The 24,796-nt window shown below is 37.3% G+C and overlaps 1 protein-coding gene across 1 annotated transcript; it reads left to right on the forward strand.

Annotated features, from left to right (window-relative positions):
- Positions 1 to 61: 61 nt before the first annotated feature.
- On the forward strand, positions 62 to 23,783 carry LOC104611257 (pleiotropic drug resistance protein 3-like). Its single transcript, XM_088902378.1, has 24 exons — positions 62 to 622; positions 790 to 913; positions 13,883 to 13,968; positions 14,389 to 14,473; positions 14,880 to 15,039; positions 15,147 to 15,223; positions 15,652 to 15,705; positions 15,809 to 15,899; positions 16,341 to 16,642; positions 16,759 to 17,040; positions 17,156 to 17,469; positions 17,676 to 17,836; positions 17,943 to 18,046; positions 18,643 to 18,799; positions 18,885 to 19,022; positions 19,543 to 19,616; positions 19,729 to 20,061; positions 20,151 to 20,441; positions 20,566 to 20,649; positions 20,792 to 20,925; positions 21,429 to 21,656; positions 21,919 to 22,090; positions 22,332 to 22,586; positions 22,874 to 23,783. Exons 1-24 carry the CDS (start codon positions 207 to 209, stop codon positions 23,141 to 23,143), a joined length of 4,392 nt encoding a protein of 1,463 aa, XP_088758504.1. The 5' UTR covers positions 62 to 206; the 3' UTR covers positions 23,144 to 23,783.
- The last annotated feature ends 1,013 nt before the right edge of the window (positions 23,784 to 24,796 follow it).

A 24,796-nucleotide genomic window follows, 5' to 3' on the forward strand; every position in this document is an offset into this window, starting at 1 on the left:
GTATCATTCTGCTGACAGCATGTTCTAACAAATATTGCTCATCAGTTTCAGGCCTGAGATGGTGATGTAAATTAATGGGTTGAGCTAATTAACCAATCGATCAATAGGGCCCAAGCTATATTTATATATATCCAACCGCATTCTCCTCCCTTATTCATTTATGTTCATGTGAAGAGTTGGTGCTGCATCGCCAAGTTAATACCAGTATGGCTCATCAACTGGCGGGAACCGACGACATAGAATCTCTGAGAATCGAATTGGCTGAGATTGGAAGAAGCATGAGATCTTCATTTCGACGCCACACTTCGAGTTTCAGAAGCAATTCATTAACGCTGAATTCCACGAGGGATGAGGAAATCAATGATGATGAGCTTTATTTACAGTGGGCGGCAATCGAGAGATTGCCCACTTTTGAAAGGTTGAGGTCGTCCTTGTTCGATGATTTCGGAGAAGGAGAAGAAGGAGAAGAAGGAGAAGGAAGAGAACAAGTTAAGGGGAAACGGGTGGTTGATGTCACCAAGCTTGGAGCTCTTGAAAGGCAGGTTTTCATAGAGAAGCTCATCAAACACATTCAGAATGATAACCTTCGCTTGTTGCAGAAACTAAGAAGAAGGATAGACAGGTAATAGTCAAAGCCTTTTTTTCTCTTAACATACGATTAATACTTCAAGTTCACAATGACTAAACTTGAAAGGAGCAGAATTCCAAGAGAGAGAGAGAGAGAATGCATGATAGCTCATATGGTTGCTCCTGGATGTTGATTTTGGCCGTGTGATTATTATTTTGCAGAGTTAGCGTGAAACTGCCCACTGTGGAAGTGAGATATGAGAATCTGTGTGTGGAAGTTCTGTGTAAAGTTGTTCATGGAAAGCCCCTTCCAACTCTGTGGAACTATTGCAAAAGCTTGCTTTCTGTAAGTATCTGCATCGTCTAGAATTGATTTCAGAGCTTTTATGATCAATTTTGTTTGGTGAAAAACTCAAAAAAAAAAAAATTATAAAGAGAAATGGACTTCCCAGAAGCTTGTTTTGGTAGCTTCTTCAAAGCGGATGAGTCTACGCAGCTCAATAACACTGAAGCTCTCACAATCAGGCCCTCCTCATTCAGTTAATAACTTGTCTTTGCAGTGAAACTAGTTTTAGATCCGGTTTAGTAGGGGTTTGGAGATCTTATATCAAACCATTAAATTACGGTTTAAGGAATTCCCAGAACAAATCAAACCGTTTTTAGTAAGAAAATCAAACCAGACCAAACCGTTTTATATGCATGTATTTAATACCAGCATTATAAAATACGAGTTCCTTATACAAATATTATAGATAAAAAGTATATTATAAATCTATATAATACTAGAGAATTAGCAGGAACATGTGCGATGTACGGGATTTATTAAGCGAAAGTTAAATAATAAAAATATTCATTTATTAAAATACCCCTTATAGTTTTATGGATTTACTAAAATCTACCTTATATTTAAAATTTTACTAACACACCACTTATAATTTGCAATGGATTTAATCAATCTTCCATTAGATGACCGTGGAAAATAACAATGTTGACCCTAATGTTCATTTAAATCATAGTTTTCAAAACTGGACTAGACCGAACAATCAAAGCGAAAAAAAACCAGGAACCGGTTAGGTGACCGATTTCGGTTTTCCCCAAAACAGGATTTTCTTCAAAAATCGTTGTTTTGGTTAGCAAACCGCTGACTTGGGCAGTTAACTATTCGAACAGTTTTGACTTTATTTTAATTTTTTTTTGTCAGAACGGGTCGATCGTTCGATTTGAACGGTCGGGTCGTTCGACCCAATAACCGAACCCCTGACAGGATTGGTTTTAAAAACCATAATTTAAATAAATTTATCAAAAGAAAATAAAAATAAAATACCATTTTTGCCCTTAATAAGACACAGACAACCACTTTATTGGCTATATTTGGTTTATTTTGTTTTCTGTACAAAAAAAAATGTGTTAAGGTATTTTTGAAATAAAAAATCATGGGCCTAATGGCAAAACAAACATTCCTTAATGAAAGGTTGATTAAGTAAATAAGTTGTCAAATAATAGGGATGTTTTAATAAAATGAAAATTATAAGGTAGGCTTAAGTAAATATGTAAAACTATAAGATGTATTCTAGTAAATGACCTTAATAGAATCACATAAGAGTAAAATTGTTTTATATTTTCAAAATTTTAAATAATTAATAATTATTCATATTTTATATACTACTTTTACTATTTTTTTTATAATACAAAAATAACAATAATTAATTTCACTTAGGTTTATTCATCAAACTGATGAAACCGACCAATGAGCACTACACATGATTAGTCTTTCAGCAAAGACTGATATCAAGAAGCTTTCTTGATCTTTACCCTCACAGAGATATCAAACTGGCAGTAGATGGTGGTGACTGCTGGAGGAGAAGACTAGAGAAGAAGGTAGCGAACTGCTTTCTCCTCTCTAGGGTTTCTCTGAGATCCAATCTCTAGATTGCAGTGTTCTCTGCGAATTCCCTTAAGGTCCGAATTCTTGTAATTCGAATTAGGGTTTCTCCTCTTTCTTTCTTAGTGATTAAAAAACCTTCTAATCCCATTAGGAGTTATCCTAATCCAAATTTGTATTTGGATAAGGAGTCTTCTTAATCCTATCTGCAGATTAGATCAGCCCACTCCTGATCTTATCAGGAGGTTACCATATTCAAATCCTAATGTGAATTTGGTTTCCATGAGTGGATAGGGTTAAGACCGAATCCTTTTGGCTTGACCTAATCTCAGATCCGCCCCTTTAAGTGACTGATCAAATCAGCCCGGTTCGAAATAGGCTTTAAGCCCAATATGTATCAAGTGCTCAATAGGCTTCCAAACTGTTGCCCAGTTGGGCTTCTTTGTATGCGTGGGACCCATGCATTGATTTACACATTAGCCACATGGGTTTAGCCCAGCATCTGTTACAAGGCCTAGCCGAATTCACTAGAAAACCCAGTGAACCCCTTGAGCCCATCACATGGACTCTATGGGCCCAACACTTACACTAAGTGGTCCCTGGGCCAAGCTATGTTATAAAAACCTAGGGACTGTAGGCAGATGCAAAATTAGCCTATCAGGTATAACCCTAAATGGCCTTACACTTAACCTCTCAACCCATAATGATCAAACACTGCCTGACAAGAGAGGACCTCTCCCTCGGCTGCAAGGAACAGTGCTGCACTCTCTGCTCACATGGATCCCAGCTATATATATATATATATATTTTGCAAAACAAAATTCCAACGATTGAAATCAACTGCCAGCAGTTTGGTTTCCATCAGAGAGAGTGCATCCCCGATCATTACCTTTGTCCGACAAAGGGGCTGATCCTGTCACTATGATCACCCACTCAGATGAATTCTCAAACTGTCCCAACATACCTAGGTTTTGACCCCCACTAAGGATCTCACTGATTGGTATATCAAAGACAGCCCAATCCGACACCTAATGCAGTATGATAATCGAGTCTAAGGGTCAGGTGTAACTTTCTATTTTGCCCATCAATCTCCAAGGTCCAGGGCAATACTGGAAATCTGGTCCGGTTCAAAGATTCAAATAATCCTACACTGCATGCGCCTTAGGTCTCACCTTGGCGGTTGAGACAAACCACCCCAACATTTGGCAGCACACCAGTGTCAGTCTTGGCAGGATAAATCTCCCCGACCTATCCAACGGTTGTGAACATTCCAAACTAACACAAGTCTCATTAAGTGTCCAGTTTAAGGGTCTTACACAAAAACATATCACACAACATGAATCAAACATGCACTTTATTCATTTACACTAAATGTCTAAAGTACATCAAAACTGATTGGAGCTAAGGGCATACAAAACTGTTTAACAATTTTCTCGAATTATTACTTGATATAAGTGAAATTAATTGTTTACAATATTATGTAAAAATATTAAATTATTAATAATTTTAATATTATGTTATAGTTATTTTTCTACTTTTTAGATTTTTTTAAATTTATTACATAATTTCTTTATTTTAACTACTTAAAATCTAGTTATGTTAAATATTTTATTATTTAAATTATTTAGTTATTTAAATACTTAAGTAATATGTAAAATATTTAAATTTTAAAATATTGATTATTTATTGAATTTATATGTTATATTTTAAATCTAATTTTTAATATAGAAAAGTGGGAATTTTCCCATATTTCTTAGTCTATAATGTTTTATATCATAAATATAATTTTTAAACTTACTTTTTTAATAATTGTACTATAAGTTTTAAAATTAAATTAAATTTTTAAGTTTAAATCTTTTGAACAAATTGACCAAACCAAAAAATTGACTTAAACTGATACAACTTGAGTGGGTCGATTTTCACAAAAGGTTAGTTGGTTTCAATTGACCAACTCCCTAACCTGATCTGGTCAATTTAGTTGGTCAAATAGCCTATGACTGAACCGAATCAACTCATGAATACTCATAACTTCAGCTAAATTAATAGTCTTATCTCTAATAAATAACAATAGTTTAATCTCTAATAATTATTGAAAATTTATAGTAAAAATACACAATTATTGAAAATATATTGATAATGAAAAATACAATAATTGTAGAAATTACAAAAATACAATAAGTACTAAAAATATATCAACCTAGTCAATAAATAGTTGAATCTCAAATAATAGTTTAATCTCTAATAAATAATAATCAATAACTTATAACAAAAATACAATAAGTACAATAAGTACAATAAATTATATTTTAAATTTTCAATAATAGTAATTTAATCTCCAATAACTATTGCATTTTTTCTATTAAATAACAAAACAAAATAAATTTATACATAATCATTGAAAATACATTTATCACAAAAGACAATAAATATTAAATTTAGTATATATAATTATATAAGAAATATATATTAAGAGTTTAAAATTATTATTAATAAATATTAATTTTTTGAATGTTATTTTCTCGAATTATTAATTGATATAAGTGAAATTAATTATTTACAATATTAAGTAAAATTATTAAATTATTATTAAATTCAATATTATGTTATAACTATTTTTCTACTTTTTAGATTTTTTTAAATTTGTTACTTAATTTCTTTATTTTAACTATTTAAAATCTAGTTATGTTAAATATTTTATTATTTAAAATATTTTGTTATTTAAATGCTTAAATAATATGTAAAATATTTAAATTTTAAAATATTGATTATTTATTGAATTTAATCATCCATAAAATCATAATTTATACTATTATTACATAACTTCATTATTAATTTTGTAATATATTAAATTATTATTAATTTCAATATTATGTTATAATTATTTTTCTACTTTGAAGAAATTTTTTAAATTTATTACATAATTTCGTTATTTTAACTATTTAAAATCTAGTTATGATAAATATTAAGTTATTTAAATTGATAATCTGGAAAAATATAATTTAAATTGTTAGTACATAATTTCGTGATATATTTTGTAAAAATATATTTTTTTTGTGTTTTTAATAAATATTTTAGAGTTATTGTATAATTTTGTTAGAATATTTAAATTATTCTTAAATTTTTTAATCCAAACTTTCTTTAGATAGATATAGATAAAAAGTAGGGGAGAGGATAAATTGGAATTAGAGATAATTTAGGAGAGAAACTCTTTGGTAAATTATAGATAATTTTGGAGATAAATAGGAATTATAGATAATTTAGGAGAGAAACTCCCTACTAAATTAGAGATAATTTTGGTGATAAATAGGGATTAGAGATAATTTAGAGGATAAATAAGAATTAGAGATAATTTTGGAGAAAGTGGGGGATAATGGGGGAGGTTGTTTAGGAGAAATTTTAGGAGAAGAGATTATTTAGGTTATTGGGAAAGTGCATCTCATTGGTTGTTTCAAAAATGACATGAAATAAAAAAAAAGTAATAATTCAAAAAAAAGGAGAAATTTTCTTGACCGCTTTGTTTTATTTATATATATATAGATGACCCCTTATTAAGTATGGGGTATCTAAGTGTGCGTATAATTTAGTTTAAAGTTTACTATTTAGTTATCAAAAATTAAATTAAAAAAAAACTAATATGGGTCTTGCATCTATGTAATTGACAATCTCTTCTGACCTATTTTATTTGAAAACCATTATTAATATATATATATATATATATATATTTTAATTCAAATACCAGACAAAACTCTGTTGTCCTTCGAAGGTACTTAAGTATATTTTTCACAACGGTCCAGTGCTCCTGCCTTGGGTTGGCCTGGAATCTGCTTACCACACTCACTGCCTGAGCAATGTCAGGACGAGTGCACAACATGGCATACATGATGCTCCCTATGGCTGAGGCATAGGGAACGTCTTTCATGCCCTCAATCTCCTCAGAAGTCTTGGGAGACATCTTCTTGGAGAGAGTGACTCCGTGCCTAAAAGGAACATTTCCCTTCTTGGAGTTCTCTATGTTGTATCTCTTGACAATTTTGTCATTGTAAGCAGATTGGGATAATCCTATTATCCGCTTCGATCTATCTCTATAGAGTCGAAGACCCAGTATATAGGAGAATTGCTGCGAAAGCCATACTTTCACCGTAGTCAACATTCCTACGTCATTCCCAATGAGTAGAATGTTGTCTACATACAGAACAAAAAATGTAACCTTATCCCCACTAGACTTTCTGTAAACACAGGGCTCATCCGAGTTCTGCTCAAAGTCAAACTTTTTGACAGTAGAGTCAAACTGGATGTTCCAACTCCTAGAAGCTTGCTTAAGTCCATATATGGATCTATTTAACTTAATACCATGTGTTCTTGACCCGCAGCTATGAAACCTTGCGGTTGCTGCATATAGATATCTTTAGTAAGATCTCCATTTAGGAACGTAATTTTATCCATTTGCCAAATCTCGTAGTCATGGTATGCTGCTCCAGCTAGCAGGATTTGAACGGATTTAAGCATGGCCACAGGCGAAAAGGTTTCCTCATAATCGATGCCCTCTTTCTGAGTGTACCCTTTCGCCACAAGACGAGCTTTGTAGGTCTCGACCTTACCATTGAGGCCCTTCTTCCTCTTATAGATCCATTTGCAACCAATTGCTTTTACCCTGTGGGGCGGATCTACTAGACTTAAGACTCCATTAGTCTCCATTGAGTCCATCTCAGCTCTCATGGCATCTACCCACTTCAGGGAATCTATGTCCAACATAGCTTCCGCATAAGTCACGGGATCCTCCTCACTAGTCAAGGCTTCCACCAGGTAACTATCCTGGTCATAGCCAAAACGGACTAGTGGCCTGGACACCCGGGTAGATCTTCTAGGTTGGTCAATACCTAGAACCTGTGGGACACCTCCCACTGACCCTAAGCTCTCCTCATCAAGAACTATTTCCTGACGGTGTGAGTCCAGGATATAATCAGTTTCCAAGAACAGTGCATTTCGGCTACAGAACACCTTCTGCTCACTTGGGTCATAGAATAGGTAACCCACAGAGCCTTTTGGGTAGTTTATGAATAGGCAACGACTGGTCTTGGATTCCAACTTGTCCGCACTCATTCTTTTAACGTGCGTAGGACAACCCCAAATCTTCAAGTGTTTGACACTTGGTTTCTTTCCAGTCTAAAGTTCGTATGGAGTATTCGGAACTGATTTGGTTGGAACCCGATTCAGCACGTATATCGCAGTCTCTAGTGCGTAACCCCAAAAGGATGTGGGTAACTCTAAGTGTACGAGAAGTGACCGGACCATATCCAATAAGGTCCTATTCCTCCTCTCTGAAACACCGTTAAATTGTGGTGTTGTAAGAAGAGCCAACTACAATACTATCCCATTGACCTTCAAGTAGTCCCTGAATTCGTCAGAGAGATATTCGCCTCCTCGATCTGATCGAAGGGCCTTAATTTCTCTCCCTAACTGTTTCTCGACCTCTTGTCTGAACTCTTTGAACTTTTCAAAGGATTCAGACTTGTGTCTCATTAGGTACACGTAACCATATCGAGAATAGTCATCGGTAAATGTAATGAAATACACATGCTGGTTACGAGTCCTAACACTCAAGGGACCACATACATCACTATGTATAAGGTCAAGCGTGCCTGTACATTTTTCAGGCTTACCGTTAAATGGTTGTTTTGTCATCTTACCCTGAAGGCAAGGCTCACAAGTGAAAAGATCTTCTATAGTTAGAAAATCCAAAGGACCATCCTTTACCAGCCTTGTGATACGGTCAACACCGATATTGCCAAGTCGGTAATGCCACAGGCATGTGGGATTAATTGTATCAATGATCCTTTTCTTGGGGATATCAACCGACGTAGTTTTGGCTATGTTAGTTTCTAGAGAATGACGTAGAACATAGAGATCATTCTCCAGTTCCCCGTATGCGATGAATCTGTTGTTTCTTTTAATAGTAATCGTATTACTAAAAAAGACAGAATAACCATCAGCACACAGTTTTGAGACAGAAATCAAATTTCTTCTTAAATTCTATACATAAAGACAATCTTTAAGTACAATAGTTCATTCTCTAAAAATTAACTCTACGGTTTCAATGGCCGCAACTGTAACATTTGCAAAAGTCCCCAAGTAAAGTGTTACTTCTCCTTCACTCAGCCTTCTGCTTACCTTGAACCCCTGCAGTGAGTTACACGCATTTGTTGAAGCCCCGAAGTCAATACACCAGGACGCAGAAGTAACCAACAAATTGGTTTCTATGACACAAGATTCGAAATTACCTTTCTTGGATTCCAGGTATTGAGACAATTCCTCTTCCAGTGGCCGGTCTGCTTGCAATAGTGACAGGCATCTGATGCCTTGTCTTTCCTCTGCTTCTTGGGTTTGGTGGCCTTCTTCTAGGGCTTTCTCTTTGTCCTCCTCTTCTTGTCCGATTTGCCTACTTCAACAAGCATGGCAATGGGCTCATCCTTCTTAATCGATTCTCGGCCCTCTACAACATATTGTTGTGTTCTTGCAAGCTGACATTCAGCTTGTTCATGTTGAAATTCATGATGAATGGATTGAAGGACGGAGGCAAAGAGTTGAGAATAGCATCGATCTAGATTACCAGATCCAGCCTGGATCCAAGAGCCTCCAGTTCGTTAATATAACCCATCACCCAAAGACAATGGACGTGAACTTGTTGGCCCCTGGACATCTGCGCGGTCATGAACTGCTTCAAGACCTTCTGCCGAGTAGAATGATTCTGCTCTTCATACATTGTCTTGAGACTGTCCAATATGTCCTTGGCTAGTTCGATCTGATCGAACTGCCTCTGTATTGGATTATCCAACGAGGCAATGATATAGCAGTGGGCAAGGGAGTTTTTCTCCTTCCATTCTTGGTATTCTCTTCTCTGGGCCTTAGAAGCCCTATCTCCCGGACGATCCAGGGCTGGATTCTTGGTCACCTTATCCAACTTTTTAGAGGTCAAGACCAGCATGAGGTTACGGTACCAGTTGGCATAGTTTGGGCCCTTAAGCTTGTTGTCGTCAAGAAGCTTTGCAAATTGTCAGTTTGCCATTTTCTAAAAAAAGAGCAAACATCAGTCCACAACCTAATTTGATTCATGTTCATTACATAGATATGGATTTTAATCTATGTTCCATTCCCATTTGTTCATCTCTGAGATTTCCCTCTTATCTCAGTGACGGAGACAGCGACTTGTCTCTGGAAATGTGGGAAATCACATAGGGTGCATGGAGCCAACTGTTTCAGCTGCAAAACTCCACCACCTTTCTGTGAAGGATCATATCCACTCATCATATGAGCTTTCCCTTTGGCCTCTATCAGACAAGGTTCATAGCCATTTTAGGTTAAACCTTTCTATCTAGTGAGTGCTCACCCATCATATTCGTGAACGCCAAGGTACCATGAGAGATTTCCCATGTTCTGGTGAAGCCCCTCCCACATCGGTCTATGATGCCCCTATCATCTTATGAAACACTCAAACAAATCCAACAGCAAATGGATAGCCCATTTTCTGGTGCGTTTCCTCATTACTAAATGACCCATCTTCATGCTAATGATGGAAGGCCTTTAGAGATTTCGTCACATGAATCTCCCTATCACATGCACTCATATTGCTGGAGGGAACAAGAATTATTCCCTAGCTTAATTTAGGTCAAACCAGTGTGGCTCCCACTGACTTTCATAAAGCCAGATTTAGGTGGGCCCTAATCGGCTAGGGTTCCGCACGTATCTTCTTCAGGAGGTGTGGGGCCCACCACTAAGGGAGATCATTCAATGATCTTTAGGGACACCATGGCAATGATGTGCATTCAGCCATGGTGTGCGCAAGAGCCACTATCGTATCTACATGGGCCAAGTACTTATGGCCCATGAACGTTGCACATCATACATCCATACATCACATGCAGGGATAAATTGATCCAATCAATTAAATATCTGTAAAGCCCATAATTAAAGCCCATTTTAATCCATAACATTAACAATTAACATTATCTAGGTATATGGGCCGAATTAGGGTTTAGCAGTTCGACCCATATAGCTTTCCTGCAAAAGTGGGCTCTTAGTAGTTTTAATAGTTTAAAATTGGGCTTTACAGGTTGGGTCGAATTAAACTATTAATTAAACATCAATCCTTAGGCCCATCAGTGGGAAATTAGGGTTGACAATCAGCCTCCATCGAACCCTAGATTCGGTTCAACCAATTTGGACCAATCTGGTTCGAATGGGTCTAGGGTTTGATCTTTAATTAAAAATTTAATCCAAGAAAATGATCTGAAATTAAATACTAATCAAAGAAAAGCAAGAATCAGTCAAACAGGGTTGTTCGCATATCACATCCTGCAAAACAGAGGTTAGATCACAGAGTGCAGTTTCATAAACTAAAATCGCAGATTGCGATATTCCCATCTGCGAAATCTCCTTCCTGCGCCGCCATCTTCGATCCAAAAATAATAGAAGCAGAAACCCTAAAATTTCTATTAATATTACATCAGATCGAATCCTATACATTCAGTCTCAAAATAAAAAAAAAATATATTTTACAGACCAAATGTAATAAATAAATCAAGAAACTACAAAATCGCAGTTTTCTGCGCCAATCAAGATCTCGATCTCCAGTTGTACGAATAACCCACAAAACAAGAAAATTATAAAGAACAATTCTAAATAAAATTCAGATTTATAAAATTTAATTTCATATCAATCGCCCTCTATCTGGGAAACTATTTTCCAGATAAAACCCTAATCTGCACAAATCGGGTAGAACGCCTTCTGCCCATTTGCGCAGGTTCAGATCTGCATTAATTCGGTTCAAGACTTGAACCTGGCTCTGATACCACTGAAGGGAATAGAGATCCATCATATGGATGGTCGAACCCTATAGGTAGGTTGGGCAAAATTTCAAAAATTTCCTTTCCCCTCATCTGGGAATCACATTCCCTGTTTTAGAAAATTTGCATTTTCAAGGATCAATCTTGAACCATAAACCAAACCAGATCTAAAACCAGAAGCAGGAGAGGGATATACCTGATACGAAGAAGCAGTATCTCCCAATGAAGGTGTTCACGCCCAAGGTAGAAACCAAAGACTGCTCCCACTGAAGATGGCACAGTGTAGGATGGAGCAGAATCAGAAGTGTTCTTCCAAAAGAACCGAACCCTTCACAAGAATTCGCTGGAGGCAGTGAGCACACCTTCAGATCAGCCTTTCTCCAAAGACTGATATCAAGATCCAATCTTGATCGCTCTTGCTAGAAAGAGGAGATCGAACTGGCAGTAATGGTGGCGGCAGGAAGGAGGCGGCAAGGAGAAAACAGCTCAGTCTCACTGGGTGTTGTGTTTTCTCTCTGAATTTCGAATGTGATTGATCTTCTATAGCTGCCGCCCCCTTCTCCTTTTATAACCTTAAAGGGATCAGCTCCTAATCCCATTAGGAGTTGTTGATCCAAATCATATTTGGATCTGAATTCCCTTTAAGAGATAAGGATAGACCCTTATCTTATCTGCAGATTAGATCAGCCCTCTCCTAATCTGATTAGAAGGCTTTCAGATCTAAATCTGTATTCAGATTTGGACTCTCTAAGTGGATAGGGTAAGACCCTATCCTATCTGCTAATCTAATCTCAGATTCGTCCCTTCTTTAACTTATCAAATCAGCCCAATTCGAAATGGGCTTTAGGCCCATTAATAGTATCTGCTCACTTAGCCTTCCAAACTGCTACCCAGTTGGGCTTCTTTGTATGGCGTGGGACCCAAGCATTGATCTACACATCAGCCACAAGGGTTCGGCCCAGCTTTTGTTACAAGGCCTAGCCGAATTCACTGGAAATCCCAGTGAACCTCCTGAGTCCATAACATGGACTCTATGGACCCAACACTTACACTAAGTGGTCCCTGGGCCAAGCCACCTTGTAACACTCAGGGACTGTGGGTAGATGCAAGATTAGCCCATTAGGTATTTCCCTCAATGGACTTACATTTAACCTCTCAGCCCATAATGATCATACACTGTCCGACAAGAGAGGACCTCTCCCTCGGCTGCAAGGAATAGTGCTGCATTCTCTACTCACATGGATCCCGGGAATTAAAACCTTTTGCAAACAATTTGAAACCATAACATATATATATATATATATATATATATATATATATATATATTTATATCCGTATATAAAATATATTTTGCAAAACAAATCTCAACGATTGAAATCGGCTGCCGGTAGTCTTGGTTTCCATCAGAGAGAGTGCATCCCCGATCATTACCTTTGTCCGACAAAGGGGCTGATCCTGTCACTATAATCACTCACTTAGATGAATTCTCGGACTGTCCCAACATACCCAGGTTTTGACCCCCTCTAAGGATCTCACTGATTGGCATATCAAAGATAGCCCAATCCGACACCTAGTGCAGTATCATAATCGAGTCTAGGGGTCAGGTGTAACTTTCCAGTTTTGCCCACTAATCTCTAAGGTCCAGGGCAATACTAGAAATCTGGTACGGTTCAGGGTTTCAAGTAAACCTACACTGCATGTGCTTTGGGTTTCACCCTGGTAGCTGAGAGATGCCACCCCAACACTTGGCAGCACACCAGTGTCAGCCTTAGCAGGATAAATCTCCCCAGACTTATCCAACGGCTATGAACATTCTAAACTAACACGAGCCTTATTAAGTGTCCAGTTTAAGGGTATTACACAGAAACACACCACAAGAACATGAATCAAATATGTACTTTATTCATTTACAATAAATGTCATAAATACATCATTCTGATTGGAGCTAAGGGCATACACTATCTAACAAATGCATCTCAATTAAAGCTTAAGCCCTCTCAAAAAGAAAACATTTCCTACTACCATGGCTGTAGCTTGGACAATCTAGAGACCCCTCTCAAAACATCACAGCAATTGGTGCTTGATGGTGGTCGCAGGAAATCTTCTCCTCTCAAACGGGCTAGTGGCCTCTCGGCTTTGCTTAGGACGGTTTTTTGATCTTGTCAACAGGATTTGTCCTTTAATGAAGTTGATAACACTTGAGAGTTTTGACATAAATTATTTTACAATTTTGTTCTTCGTTTAATTTCATCCACAAGTTAGATATATATGGAACCCTTTTGGTTTAATGTTTGTACACGATGCTGGAATTTGGGGGACCCTTGAAGGTCAGTTGATAAGGTCTGTGGAGACTTGGGATCAAATCCCGCCTTCTCCATGGAACCAAAACAGAAAAATGCAGGGGGGGACACTTGAGTATAAGCGAGTGTGGTTGCTTTCCTGTTGCTGGAATCTGGAATTTGAGGGAAGACTTCATCGTATATAGTTGCTTGCTTCATGAGAATGTTTCTCTGTTGTTACTTATTTTCCTTTGCTGGTTTGTATAAGTTTCCAAGTCTTCTGTCATGTATTGGAGCATTATACTGATGGACAGGATTTGGCCAAGCTTTTGGGTTCAAATTCTCAAGAAGCCAAGATAAGCATCCTCAAAGATGTTAGTGGCATCATCAAGCCTGGAAGGTAAGACTAACAAGTTTTACCAGTCCAGAACATTCATAGTTTTTCTAATGATTAATCCAGAAAGGAATTATATTGATCATTCTTCCATGTGTTTGTCTGTGTGTGTGTGTTTAACTGCTAATGTTTATTTTATGTGATGATGAACTGATTGAATACTGTTACTGTAGAAATACATAATGCATAGTCATGCATCCTTGTTTTTGTAATTGTCGTCATCATCATCATTCATCATCCGCCCTGTGTTGCTCATGTGGGTTGGCTGCATACTGTTCCGGACCATGCATCATTATATTGTTATATGAAAAATTTGAAGATTTAACTGTTTACCTACTTGATTTAGCATATATAACATTTGGTTTTTCAGATATAGGTGAAATCTTGGAAATTCCATAACACTACATTATGCTTCTTGGGTTGCAGGTTGACTCTATTGCTTGGCCCTCCAGGCTGTGGGAAAACCACCTTGTTGTTAGCGCTTTCCAGGAAACTAGACCAGTCTCTCAAGGTTCTTTTTACACCATTTTCTTTATCCAAAGAAATTTGTTATTGTTATGAATGGATACAAAAGAAAAAGAGATTTGCACCAAAAGGGTAGGGTAATGGTGGCACTTGCAGTGGAAGCAATCATCTAGATATCTAGGCGAAATCCACATCCTACTAGGTGACTCAATATAATATTTTCTTTCCATTTTTAGATGTGTATGCACCATTTACACCATTTACACTAAATTGTATAAATGGTTGTGTTCTTCCCATAGAAGTGGTTTTGGGTTAGTTTTCCCATCATGGTGACTTTTTTCTGTACCAAGTAAAACGTCTGTATCTGCTATTTTTCCTTTGAAGACTACACAACACAATTCACATTTTTATCCATTATCACTGATTTGTGATTCTTTGTAAATAAAATTCAGGTTACAGGAGAAATTACTTACAATGGTTACAGACTAGAAGAATTTGTTCCTTGGAAAACATCAGCTTATATAAGCCAATATGACCTGCACATTCCTGAGATGACTGTAAGAGAAACTCTTGATTTCTCTGCTTGTTGCCAGGGTGTTGGAAGCCGGCCAGGTAGACTTCTTCTGTTTATATGTTTGTTGGCAATTTTGGTTGTGGGCTCCCAATCAGTCCAGGTTCAGAAGTTCATGCTAACAACAATTCGTTGCTTGTGTGTGAAGAGATTATGAGGGAGGTCAGTAGAAGGGAGAAGCAAGCCGGCATTTATCCGGATCCAGATATAGATACTTACATGAAGGTACTATTTATGATTTCTTTTCTTCTAATATTCCATGCTTGCTAAGTGATAGTATATAATTATGAAGCACTGGTGTGGATAGAAGTGACAGTTGGAGAATGGATCAGTAAATTTTGAACTGATTCATACTCCTGAGTCCTGTCTACATAAACATCAATGAATCAGGCATTATCCCCTTGGAGAGGAGGCAATTAATGGTGACAATTTTAACCAACATTGCATTCCACATGAAGAATGATACTTTTGAGGGTACAAGGCCTTTCAGATCCATTTCCAAGGAGCTGAAAGTGAAAGATAACTCACCCAATTTAGTTATTGAAAATTTGTGCAAGTAACAACAATAAAGCAGTCTTGCTTTATTCTGCAGTTGGATTATATTTGGCTTGCTCTAGTAGTTTTCTTCATGACAAACAATTTTTTTATAACAGGCAATTTCTGTTGAAGGGCTAGAGAAAACACTTCAAACAGACTACATCTTAAAGGTATACCCTCCAAGAGAGATGAAATGATGTTTCTTTCTCATTCTTTTTAAACTCATGTAGCCCACTTTTATGACGATTTTGCTACAACTCTTGTGTCTTTCAGATCCTTGGACTAGATATCTGTGCTGATACAATGGTTGGAGATGCCATGAGAAGAGGCATTTCAGGTGGTCAAAAGAAGAGATTAACTACAGGTACTGTGAATCACAAGCAGAGAGCTTTTCCAAGTAGTAATGCATAATTTGGTGCTTTAGAATCTAGATTTACATCTTAGAATCTTAAATTTATGATTAATTCTATCAGGAACAAATCAGTCCCTTAAAGAATCCTTATGCATCAAATTCCTTGGGGAGTTCCCGTAGAATTAACTGAACTAAAGGCTTGCCATTAGAATCTTTTGAATAATGCAGTTCTAGTATTTCCAGTGATAAAGTAAGGTTATTTCAAATTGGAATTAACTTTGGTTAGTAGAATCTTACTACTACTCAGGCGTGAAAATATTGAGTAAGAGTCTCAACTCTTATGGGAAACCTTCGTTCCCCACATTTCAGTGGACTCAATTTTAAGAGGTTAGTTTAGACTCTCAATATAAAAATCACCTCTAAGAAACTTTCTTCTTCTGAATTTACAAACAGGGGAGATGATTGTAGGACCAACCAAAGCTCTGTTTATGGATGAAATATCAACAGGTTTAGACAGTTCCACTACTTTCCAGATTGTTGCTTGTCTTCAACATCTGGTGCAAATCACAGATGCTACGGCATTGATTTCACTTCTTCAGCCAGCACCAGAGACCTACAATCTCTTTGATGACATTGTCCTGATGGCTGAAGGGAAAATTGTGTACAATGGCCCATGTGATCATGTTCTCGAATTCTTTGAAGATTGTGGGTTTAGATGTCCAGAAAGAAAAGGGACTGCTGACTTTCTCCAAGAGGTGTTTTCAAACGTTCTCTCTCTCTCTCTCTCTCTCTCCCCCCCCCCCCCCCCCCCCTCTCTCTCTCTCTCTCTCTCAAATGTGAAATAAAACTTAAGTATTTTTTTTTTTTGCAGGTTCTCTCTAGAAAGGATCAAGAACAATATTGGCACCGTACAGATAAGCCCTACAATTATGTTTCTGTCAATCAATTCTCTAGTAAATTCAAGGAATTTCATATTGGGCAGAAGCTAGATGAGGAGCTTTCAAAGCCGTATGATAAGTCCCAGAGCCACCAGGATGCTTTATCCTTTAGTGTATATTCTCTACCTAAATGGGAGCTTTTCAGAGCATGCATGGCAAGGGAGTTTCTACTCATGAGGAGGAATTCTTTTGTCTATGTATTCAAATCCACTCAGGTATTAACCAGCTTGTTGGCAATATGTCTGAGATTCTTTCACTCTTATCAATATTTAAGATGGTTCTCTAGGGCCCTAGGCATCTGATAGCATCTTCTGTACTTCCTCTATGCAGCTTTTTGTCATTGCATCTATCACAATGACTGTTTTTCTGCGGAGTCGGATGGGTGTTGATGTGGCCCATGCGAATTATTATATGGGTTCTTTATTTTATGCACTTGTCATACTTACCACTGATGGATTTCCAGAGTTATCCTTGACAGTTTCAAGACTTGCTGTGTTCTACAAACAGAGAGAGATGTATTTTTATCCAGCTTGGGCTTACTCCATCCCAACTGCTGTTCTAAAGATTCCACTTTCGTTGGTGGAATCATTTGTTTGGACAACTCTTACCTACTATGTCATTGGGTACAGTCCTGAATTTGGAAGGTATCAAACTATCATTTAGCAAGTTACAGTTAGACATATCCAAGGTACAAAATAGACCATAAGGATTTTACTTTTATGTCTACAGTTGATTTCTTCTCTTCAGAACAATAACCTACTTCGAAAATGTCTGATGGTGATGCTCTCTGCTATATATTGCTACAAACTCAATATCTCACTCTCCATCTGTTTAATACTGTGTTTATTAGGTACATCCGCCAGTTCTTTCTACTTTTTTCTGTGCATCAAATGTCAACATCTTTGTTCCGTTTTATTGCCTCAATCTTCCAGACTGTGCCCACTGCTTTGACAGCTGGTCTCCTTTGTTTACTTTTCCTTTTCTTATTTGGTGGCTTCATTATCCCACAACGTAAGCTTGTTTTTTCTATAGCTTTTATCTGCGCAGGCACCAGCTTCCAAATTGTTCATCAAATGCATTTATTTGATGTTGATGGTAGATGGTTTTGCTGTTGCAGCCTCTATGCCAGTTTGGTTGAAATGGGGATTCTGGGTTTCCCCATTGACATATGGAGAGATAGGTCTAACTGTGAATGAATTTCTTGCTCCACGGTGGCAAAAGGTGAGCGTTAATTGAAGTACCTGACAATGAAATGTTGGTTCTTGAGACAAGCTAAGTTAGAAATCTCTTATCTCTTGTTCTGTTCTATTAAGCCTCAATGTAATATACGTGTCTGTTTGGCATCGTTGCCGTTGCTCCAGAAAACGGTGACACATCAGCACCACGTCGTAAAAAACGGTGCTCCAGGAAATGCTTGTTTGTTTGGGACCATTTTTCCATAAAAATGGTGCTCCAAGCCATGCCTTGGAAATCAAGAAGGCGTGGTTTGGAGCAACGTTGAATTTGGATTTTCCTAGAGCTGCAGCTCGTTGCTGCCAAATAATAGGTACCAGTGCTGAAAACGTTTCCTGGAGCATTGGTATCAAATAGAAAACGTTGCTGTTGCTCCAGGAAATGTCCTACCTGGCAGCAACATTTCCAAACAAAAAAAGACACCATTATCTCAGAAAACGGTGCTTCCAACCCAAGAAAACAGTGCTGTATCTGCAGCATCAATGCCAAACATATACTACATGTAAGGCCAGCTGAGGAGGTGGAGGCTTGATTTGTGTAGCATCCAATTTTACTAATCATCTGTTCTCCAATCTTCTATATAGATGTCATCAAGCACAAACACCACAATAGGGAGACAAATACTTGAAAGCCGTGGACTAAACTTTGATGGCTACTTTTATTGGATATCACTCGGTGCCTTATTGGGATTTGCAGTGCTTTTCAACATTGAATTCACCTTGGCCTTGAAGTCTTTAAAGCGTAAGTTTATCTCCCACTCAGTAGGTCCATTTAGAGAAAAGCTCTACTACACATGTCTGTTCACCACCTATTGATACATATCCAGCTTTTGGGATCTCTAGTGCTATTATTTCACACGAAAAGCTCTCTCAAATACAAGGAAGAGAAAATAACAGCAATGGTGCATATTCAGAGGAGAATCTCACTGATATCTCTTTACAAACCACTGCAGAACCCAAGAAAGGTGAGACCATAACCATTGTTATCTGTTCTATTATATTTTGAGAAAACCTATAGGGAGTATAACTGTAAAACTATGCCAGTATTGAGCAATACCATAAACAAATATATAAGCCAGTATTGAGGTTTAAATTTTTCTTGTTTTCATATCTCCCCCAACTCACCAGAAAAAAAAAATCATGATAATTGGAACAGTAGTATTCAGAAAAGATGCACGTGCTGGCATGCATACAACAGCTTAAGCATTAGTGCTCAATTCAATGATTGCTGCTAGCAGCAAGAAAATGACCGTACGTTAAGCAATGGGCTTTTGTGCTAGAGCTCAGTCTGTTGCTTGCTGCTTCCATTTTCTCACTTATTGCAACAGATGGAAATGATAATGAGTGATAAAAATAGACAATTTAAAGCTTTACAAGTAACAAATATGTAATCTTTGTGGCTTTTGGACATTAATGCATACTGTGTCATTTTTCTCTCCTTGTTTGTTTATTTGATGATACCAATTGCCATAGCTTCTTTCACAGGAAAGATGATTTTACCTTTTGAGCCCCTAACAGTGGTATTTAAGGATGTGCAGTATTACATTGACACTCCTCTGGTAATTATGTTTAAAAACTCTTCGTATATTAAATTATGATTAATTTCTAGACAAATACAGGGAGCAGTTAAATGAAATGAGTTGGTTCACTCTGTTGGTCCTTTGGTGTCAGGAAATGAGAGAACGGGGTTTTTCACAGAAAAAGCTTCAACTTCTTCGTGACATTACAGGTGCATTTAGACCTGGTGTTCTTACAGCCTTGATGGGAGTTACTGGAGGTGGGAAGACAACTCTCTTGGATGTCCTTTCTGGAAGAAAAACTGGTGGTACCATTGAAGGAGAAATTAGAATTGGTGGGTATCCTAAGGTCCAAGAGACATTTGCTAGGGTATCAGGTTACTGTGAGCAGATGGACGTACATTCTCCACAAATCACTGTAGAAGAATCAGTGATATATTCTGCTTGGCTGAGGCTTCCACCTCAAATTGATTCAAATACTAAATCTGTATGCTATCCTTCAAGAATGGTAAAAGAATTGTCATTGTTTCTGAATGATGGCACTGTAATAAAATTGGTACTACATTATTCTTACAGGAGTTCGTACAAGAAGTTCTTGAAACAATTGAGCTTGATGGAATTAAAGATGCTCTACTAGGAATGCCTGCCATCAGTGGTTTATCAACTGAGCAACGTAAACGGCTTACAATATCTGTGGAGCTTGTTTCCAATCCATCTATTATTTTCATGGATGAACCCACATCAGGTTTAGATGCAAGAGCAGCTGCGGTTGTCATGCGGGCAGTGAAGAATGTGGTTGATACAGGAAGAACAGTTGTTTGCACAATCCACCAACCAAGTATTGATATCTTTGAAGCTTTTGATGAGGTATAATGGTAAACATGGTGTTACCAGTTTTCCTTATTTTCTTTTCCTTTTGTTGTCAATGTGCTTAGATTTTATTTGAAGGCATAGATTATCATCTCAATGCCATGTTTTGATTTTTCTGCAGCTGATTTTAATGAAAACTGGAGGAAGGATTGTCTATTCTGGACCATTGGGTCAGCATTCAAGCAGGGTTATTGAATATTTTCAGGTAAGTTTGATACAGTGATGCTTTACTCTGGAAAGTTAGTTATTTTGTCCGTTACTCTTACAAAAATACTGCTTCCTGTGCCCAGCTAATATTTCATTGCAACTCTTGATTTCATTTCCCTTTCCCTCTCCTCTTATGGCAGGGTATCTCTGGGGTGCCAAAGATCAAAGACAACTACAATCCAGCAACATGGATGTTAGAAATCACTTCTATATCTGTTGAAGCAGAGCTTGGTGTAGATTTTGCTCAACTTTACAGAGAGTCCACCTTTTATGAGTGAGTATAACTAGCAAAGTATTTTTGATTGTGGAAGTGCCTAAAGGCAGCATGGGACACTGCCATTTGTAAGCAAAACACTGCAGGGTCTCTAATCTATAAAATAGGCTAATGTAAATGTGTAATTTATATGCTTATTGATCCTGGATCACCATTAAATTAATGCCTCTTCAGATTGTGGCATTTCCATATATTTTCCATACAATACTGATTATTTTCTCCTGCATGTAGGGAAAACAAAGAGCTAGTTAAGCAATTGAGTATCCCAGCTCCTGGTTTAAAGGAGTTACATTTCTCAACCCGTTTTGCACAGAATGGTTGGGAACAGTTCAAAGCTTGTTTGTGGAAACAACACTGGTCCTATTAATCTATAAAATAGGCTAATGTAAATGTGTAATTTATATGCTTATTGATCCTGGATCACCATTAAATTAATGCCTCTTCAGATTGTGGCATTTCCATATATTTTCCATACAATACTGATTATTTTCTCCTGCATGTAGGGAAAACAAAGAGCTAGTTAAGCAATTGAGTATCCCAGCTCCTGGTTTAAAGGAGTTACATTTCTCAACCCGTTTTGCACAGAATGGTTGGGAACAGTTCAAAGCTTGTTTGTGGAAACAACACTGGTCCTATTGGAGAAACCCTACATACAACTTGATGCGCCTATTGTATGCATTTATCTCATCCATTCTGCTTGGCTTGGTCTATTGGCAACATGGAAAGAAGATGTAAGTCAATGTAACTCCATTAAGTTTGTTTTAATCAATCCCTAACCTAAAGATCAAAAGAAACATGGTAAGAAAATTGCAAATCAAATTTTTGGTTTGCCTTAATACAGAGAGGACATCTTGTTGAAACAAACTGTTCTTGACCCATTCAGACTTTACTCCTCATACAGTTATGCACATACACCTCCAACTTTCAAATTTGAAGTTTGAAGAGTCAAGACTTTCTTACCCACTAATGTAATTTTATTTTTCGTTTTTGAAGAAACAACCAACAGGATTTGTTCAATTTGCTTGGTGCGATGTTCACTGCTGTGATCTTCTTGGGTATAAACAACTGCTCATCAGTTTTACCTTCTGTTGCGATAGAGCGCACTGTCATGTACAGAGAAAGATATGCAGGAATGTACTCTTCAACGGCCTACTCATTAGCACAGGTTCCAACCTTTCTTAAAACTCGTTAAATGAACCTGCTCCAACCCATATTTGACTTTATATGGTTGAATGAAAAATCTTTTGCTGGAGCCTAGAGCTCATTCAAGCTCACAAGCTTCTTATGACATGGATTCTGACATTATTATCTTTTCATATATATATATATATATATATATATATATATATATATATATATATATATCCTTTTCATCTTACATGAACTTGGAATTTAATTTTGGGCAGATGGCAATTGAACTTCCCTACATATTCATCCAAACACTCGTGTTTGTGGTCATCACATACCCGATGATTGGTTACTATGGTTCGGCTTATAAGATTTTCTGGTTCTTCTATACCATATTTTGGACGATACTCTGCTTCAATTACATAGGAATGCTTCTTGTGGCAGTGACCCCAAATGTTCAGGTGGCTGCTATATCGACGTCTCTCTTCTACACCATGCTCTTTCTGTTTGCTGGGTTTGTGATACCCAAACAGGTAAGCCAGCAGTTTTAGTTTTATGCTGATTTTTCTGGGTATCATGATGAAAAGAGTTACTAGTTATGAGATATCATTAATCACAATATATATTAAGTCATTGTTTTTATACTTTTTGTTCAAATGCTACAATTTCAATTCCATCACAACTTCCATTATATATACTTGTTTGTTGAATTAACACATTTGGATATCATAACGTGGCAATGTTACAAGTACATCAAGAGAAAAATGTGTATTAAAATAGTTAGTTAAGACTGATCCAACTGTGTTGTGCCTTCTTGCAGCAAATTCCAAAGTGGTGGATTTGGATGTATTACCTGTGTCCCACATCTTGGACAATAAACGGTCTTCTCACTTCACAGTATGGTGATATAAACAAGGAGATTCTAGTATCTTCTGGTGAAACCAAAACGATTGCTGCTTTCTTAAGAGACTATTTCGGGTTTGACCATGATAATTTGGGCATCGTAGCTGTTATTCTTATTGTCCTCCCCCTCTTCTTTGCATCCCTTTTTGCTCATTTTACAGGGAAACTAAACTTTCAGAGGCGATGAATAAGAATCTGAAGGATCCATGTCAACTAGCTTATCCACCCAATAGAATACAATTGTGGTTTGTTTATTGAGACATGTTTAACATGTTAAATTCAGCCTTCTAACCATTTTAATTGGTTTTTTACCGTAATGTTTCGATTTCCTTTTGGTTTCTCCTCTATGGTCAGTTGCTCATAGCATTAAGAAGGCTGAATTCAAGATTCAAGTGTCTAACAGGCTTTGTGGTGAAGCTTCTTTTAAGTTTCTGTTTGGGAGGGCTGAAGTGCAGCAGCTTCTAACTTTCTGAGGTGGGTTCTACACCGACAGCCTATAAGCTATGTTTGATGAAAGATACGGAGAGTCCAAATCTTCTGTTAATCAGTTATTTAGTGTCTGCTTCAATTTCTTTGAATAGCTTATTTGAAGTGCTTAAGAGAGCAACTGAACCAGCTTAGTGGAATTTTCAGCTCATGATCATTGAAAGCAGCTCAATCAAAGCTTTGGCCTTCCAAACGGGCACTAATATTTCAACTATTTTGAGAGAAACCGAGAAAGCATTAAATAGCTGGTGTTGTTCTTTGTTGGGTCTGACTATTTTGGAATTTTAGATTTGGATGTAATCCGTCGAATTAAAATTTATTATATAAAGTTTATAAATAGTAAATTTAATATATGGGAATTATTAAGAGTAATTAATTTTTTCAACTATTTTTAAAATCCCATTTTCTTTATTTTAGTGATGATAATAAAATGAATTCATACAGGTTTGAAGTTTCACTAATCATATTGTTGGATTTGGATGTGGCTGGATCCATCCCCATTACACGTTTACAATCTACTCAGAGAGTTCAACTTTTAGAACTAAGTAAGCTCTAGACCGGGAGTGCAAATGTGCTACTCACAAATAGATGTGTAAATTAGGCATGTTCATGGGCCGGGTTGGGCCGGGCTTTTACTCTTTATTAACAGAAAAATGTTAGGCCCGAGCCCGAGCCCGGCCCGACCAACGGGCCTACAATTTGGGCCTGAGCCCGGCCTTGATAAAAAGCCCGAAGCCCGAGCCCGAGCCCGAGCTTGAAGCCCAACCTAATAAAAGAAATTCAAATTTTTCCCTATTCAAATGGACATTATCTATTTTAATTCAGAAGTTTTATTCCCCTATTTAAATGAACAATGGGCCTACAAGTGAATCAACAACCTTCTTAAATCAAAAAATTTATTCAAATGGACATGACATAGGGTTTTTACTTAGGTTTAACTATAGGTTGGGCCGGGTCGGGCTCGGGCCAGGCTATTTTGGCAAAGCCCGAGCCCGGCTCAAATTTTATGCGGGCCGGGCTTTTTGGCCCGAAGTTAAGCCCGCGGGCCAAAAAGCCTATTCAAGCCCGTCCGGGGGCCGGGCCGGGCCGGGCTGGCCCGTTGGGCCACCTGGCCCATGAACAGGTCTCGTGTAAATTGGGCCGGCATGGCCCAACACAATTTTGAGCCGGCCCGACATGATGGATTGCGGGCTGTGTTAGGCACGGCATCATCGTTGACCTATATCGTAGCCCATATATATATATATATATATATATATAATTTTATTATATTATTGCATATATAAACAATTGTATACATCCAAATTCATATAAAATAAAATTTTAAGATCCTTTTTTTTAAGTTTTTGTCTAT

This window comes from Nelumbo nucifera, chromosome 4, assembly GCF_055504915.1.
Source record: "Nelumbo nucifera cultivar China Antique chromosome 4, China Antique-T2T, whole genome shotgun sequence".
Taxonomy (NCBI): Eukaryota; Viridiplantae; Streptophyta; class Magnoliopsida; order Proteales; family Nelumbonaceae; genus Nelumbo; species Nelumbo nucifera.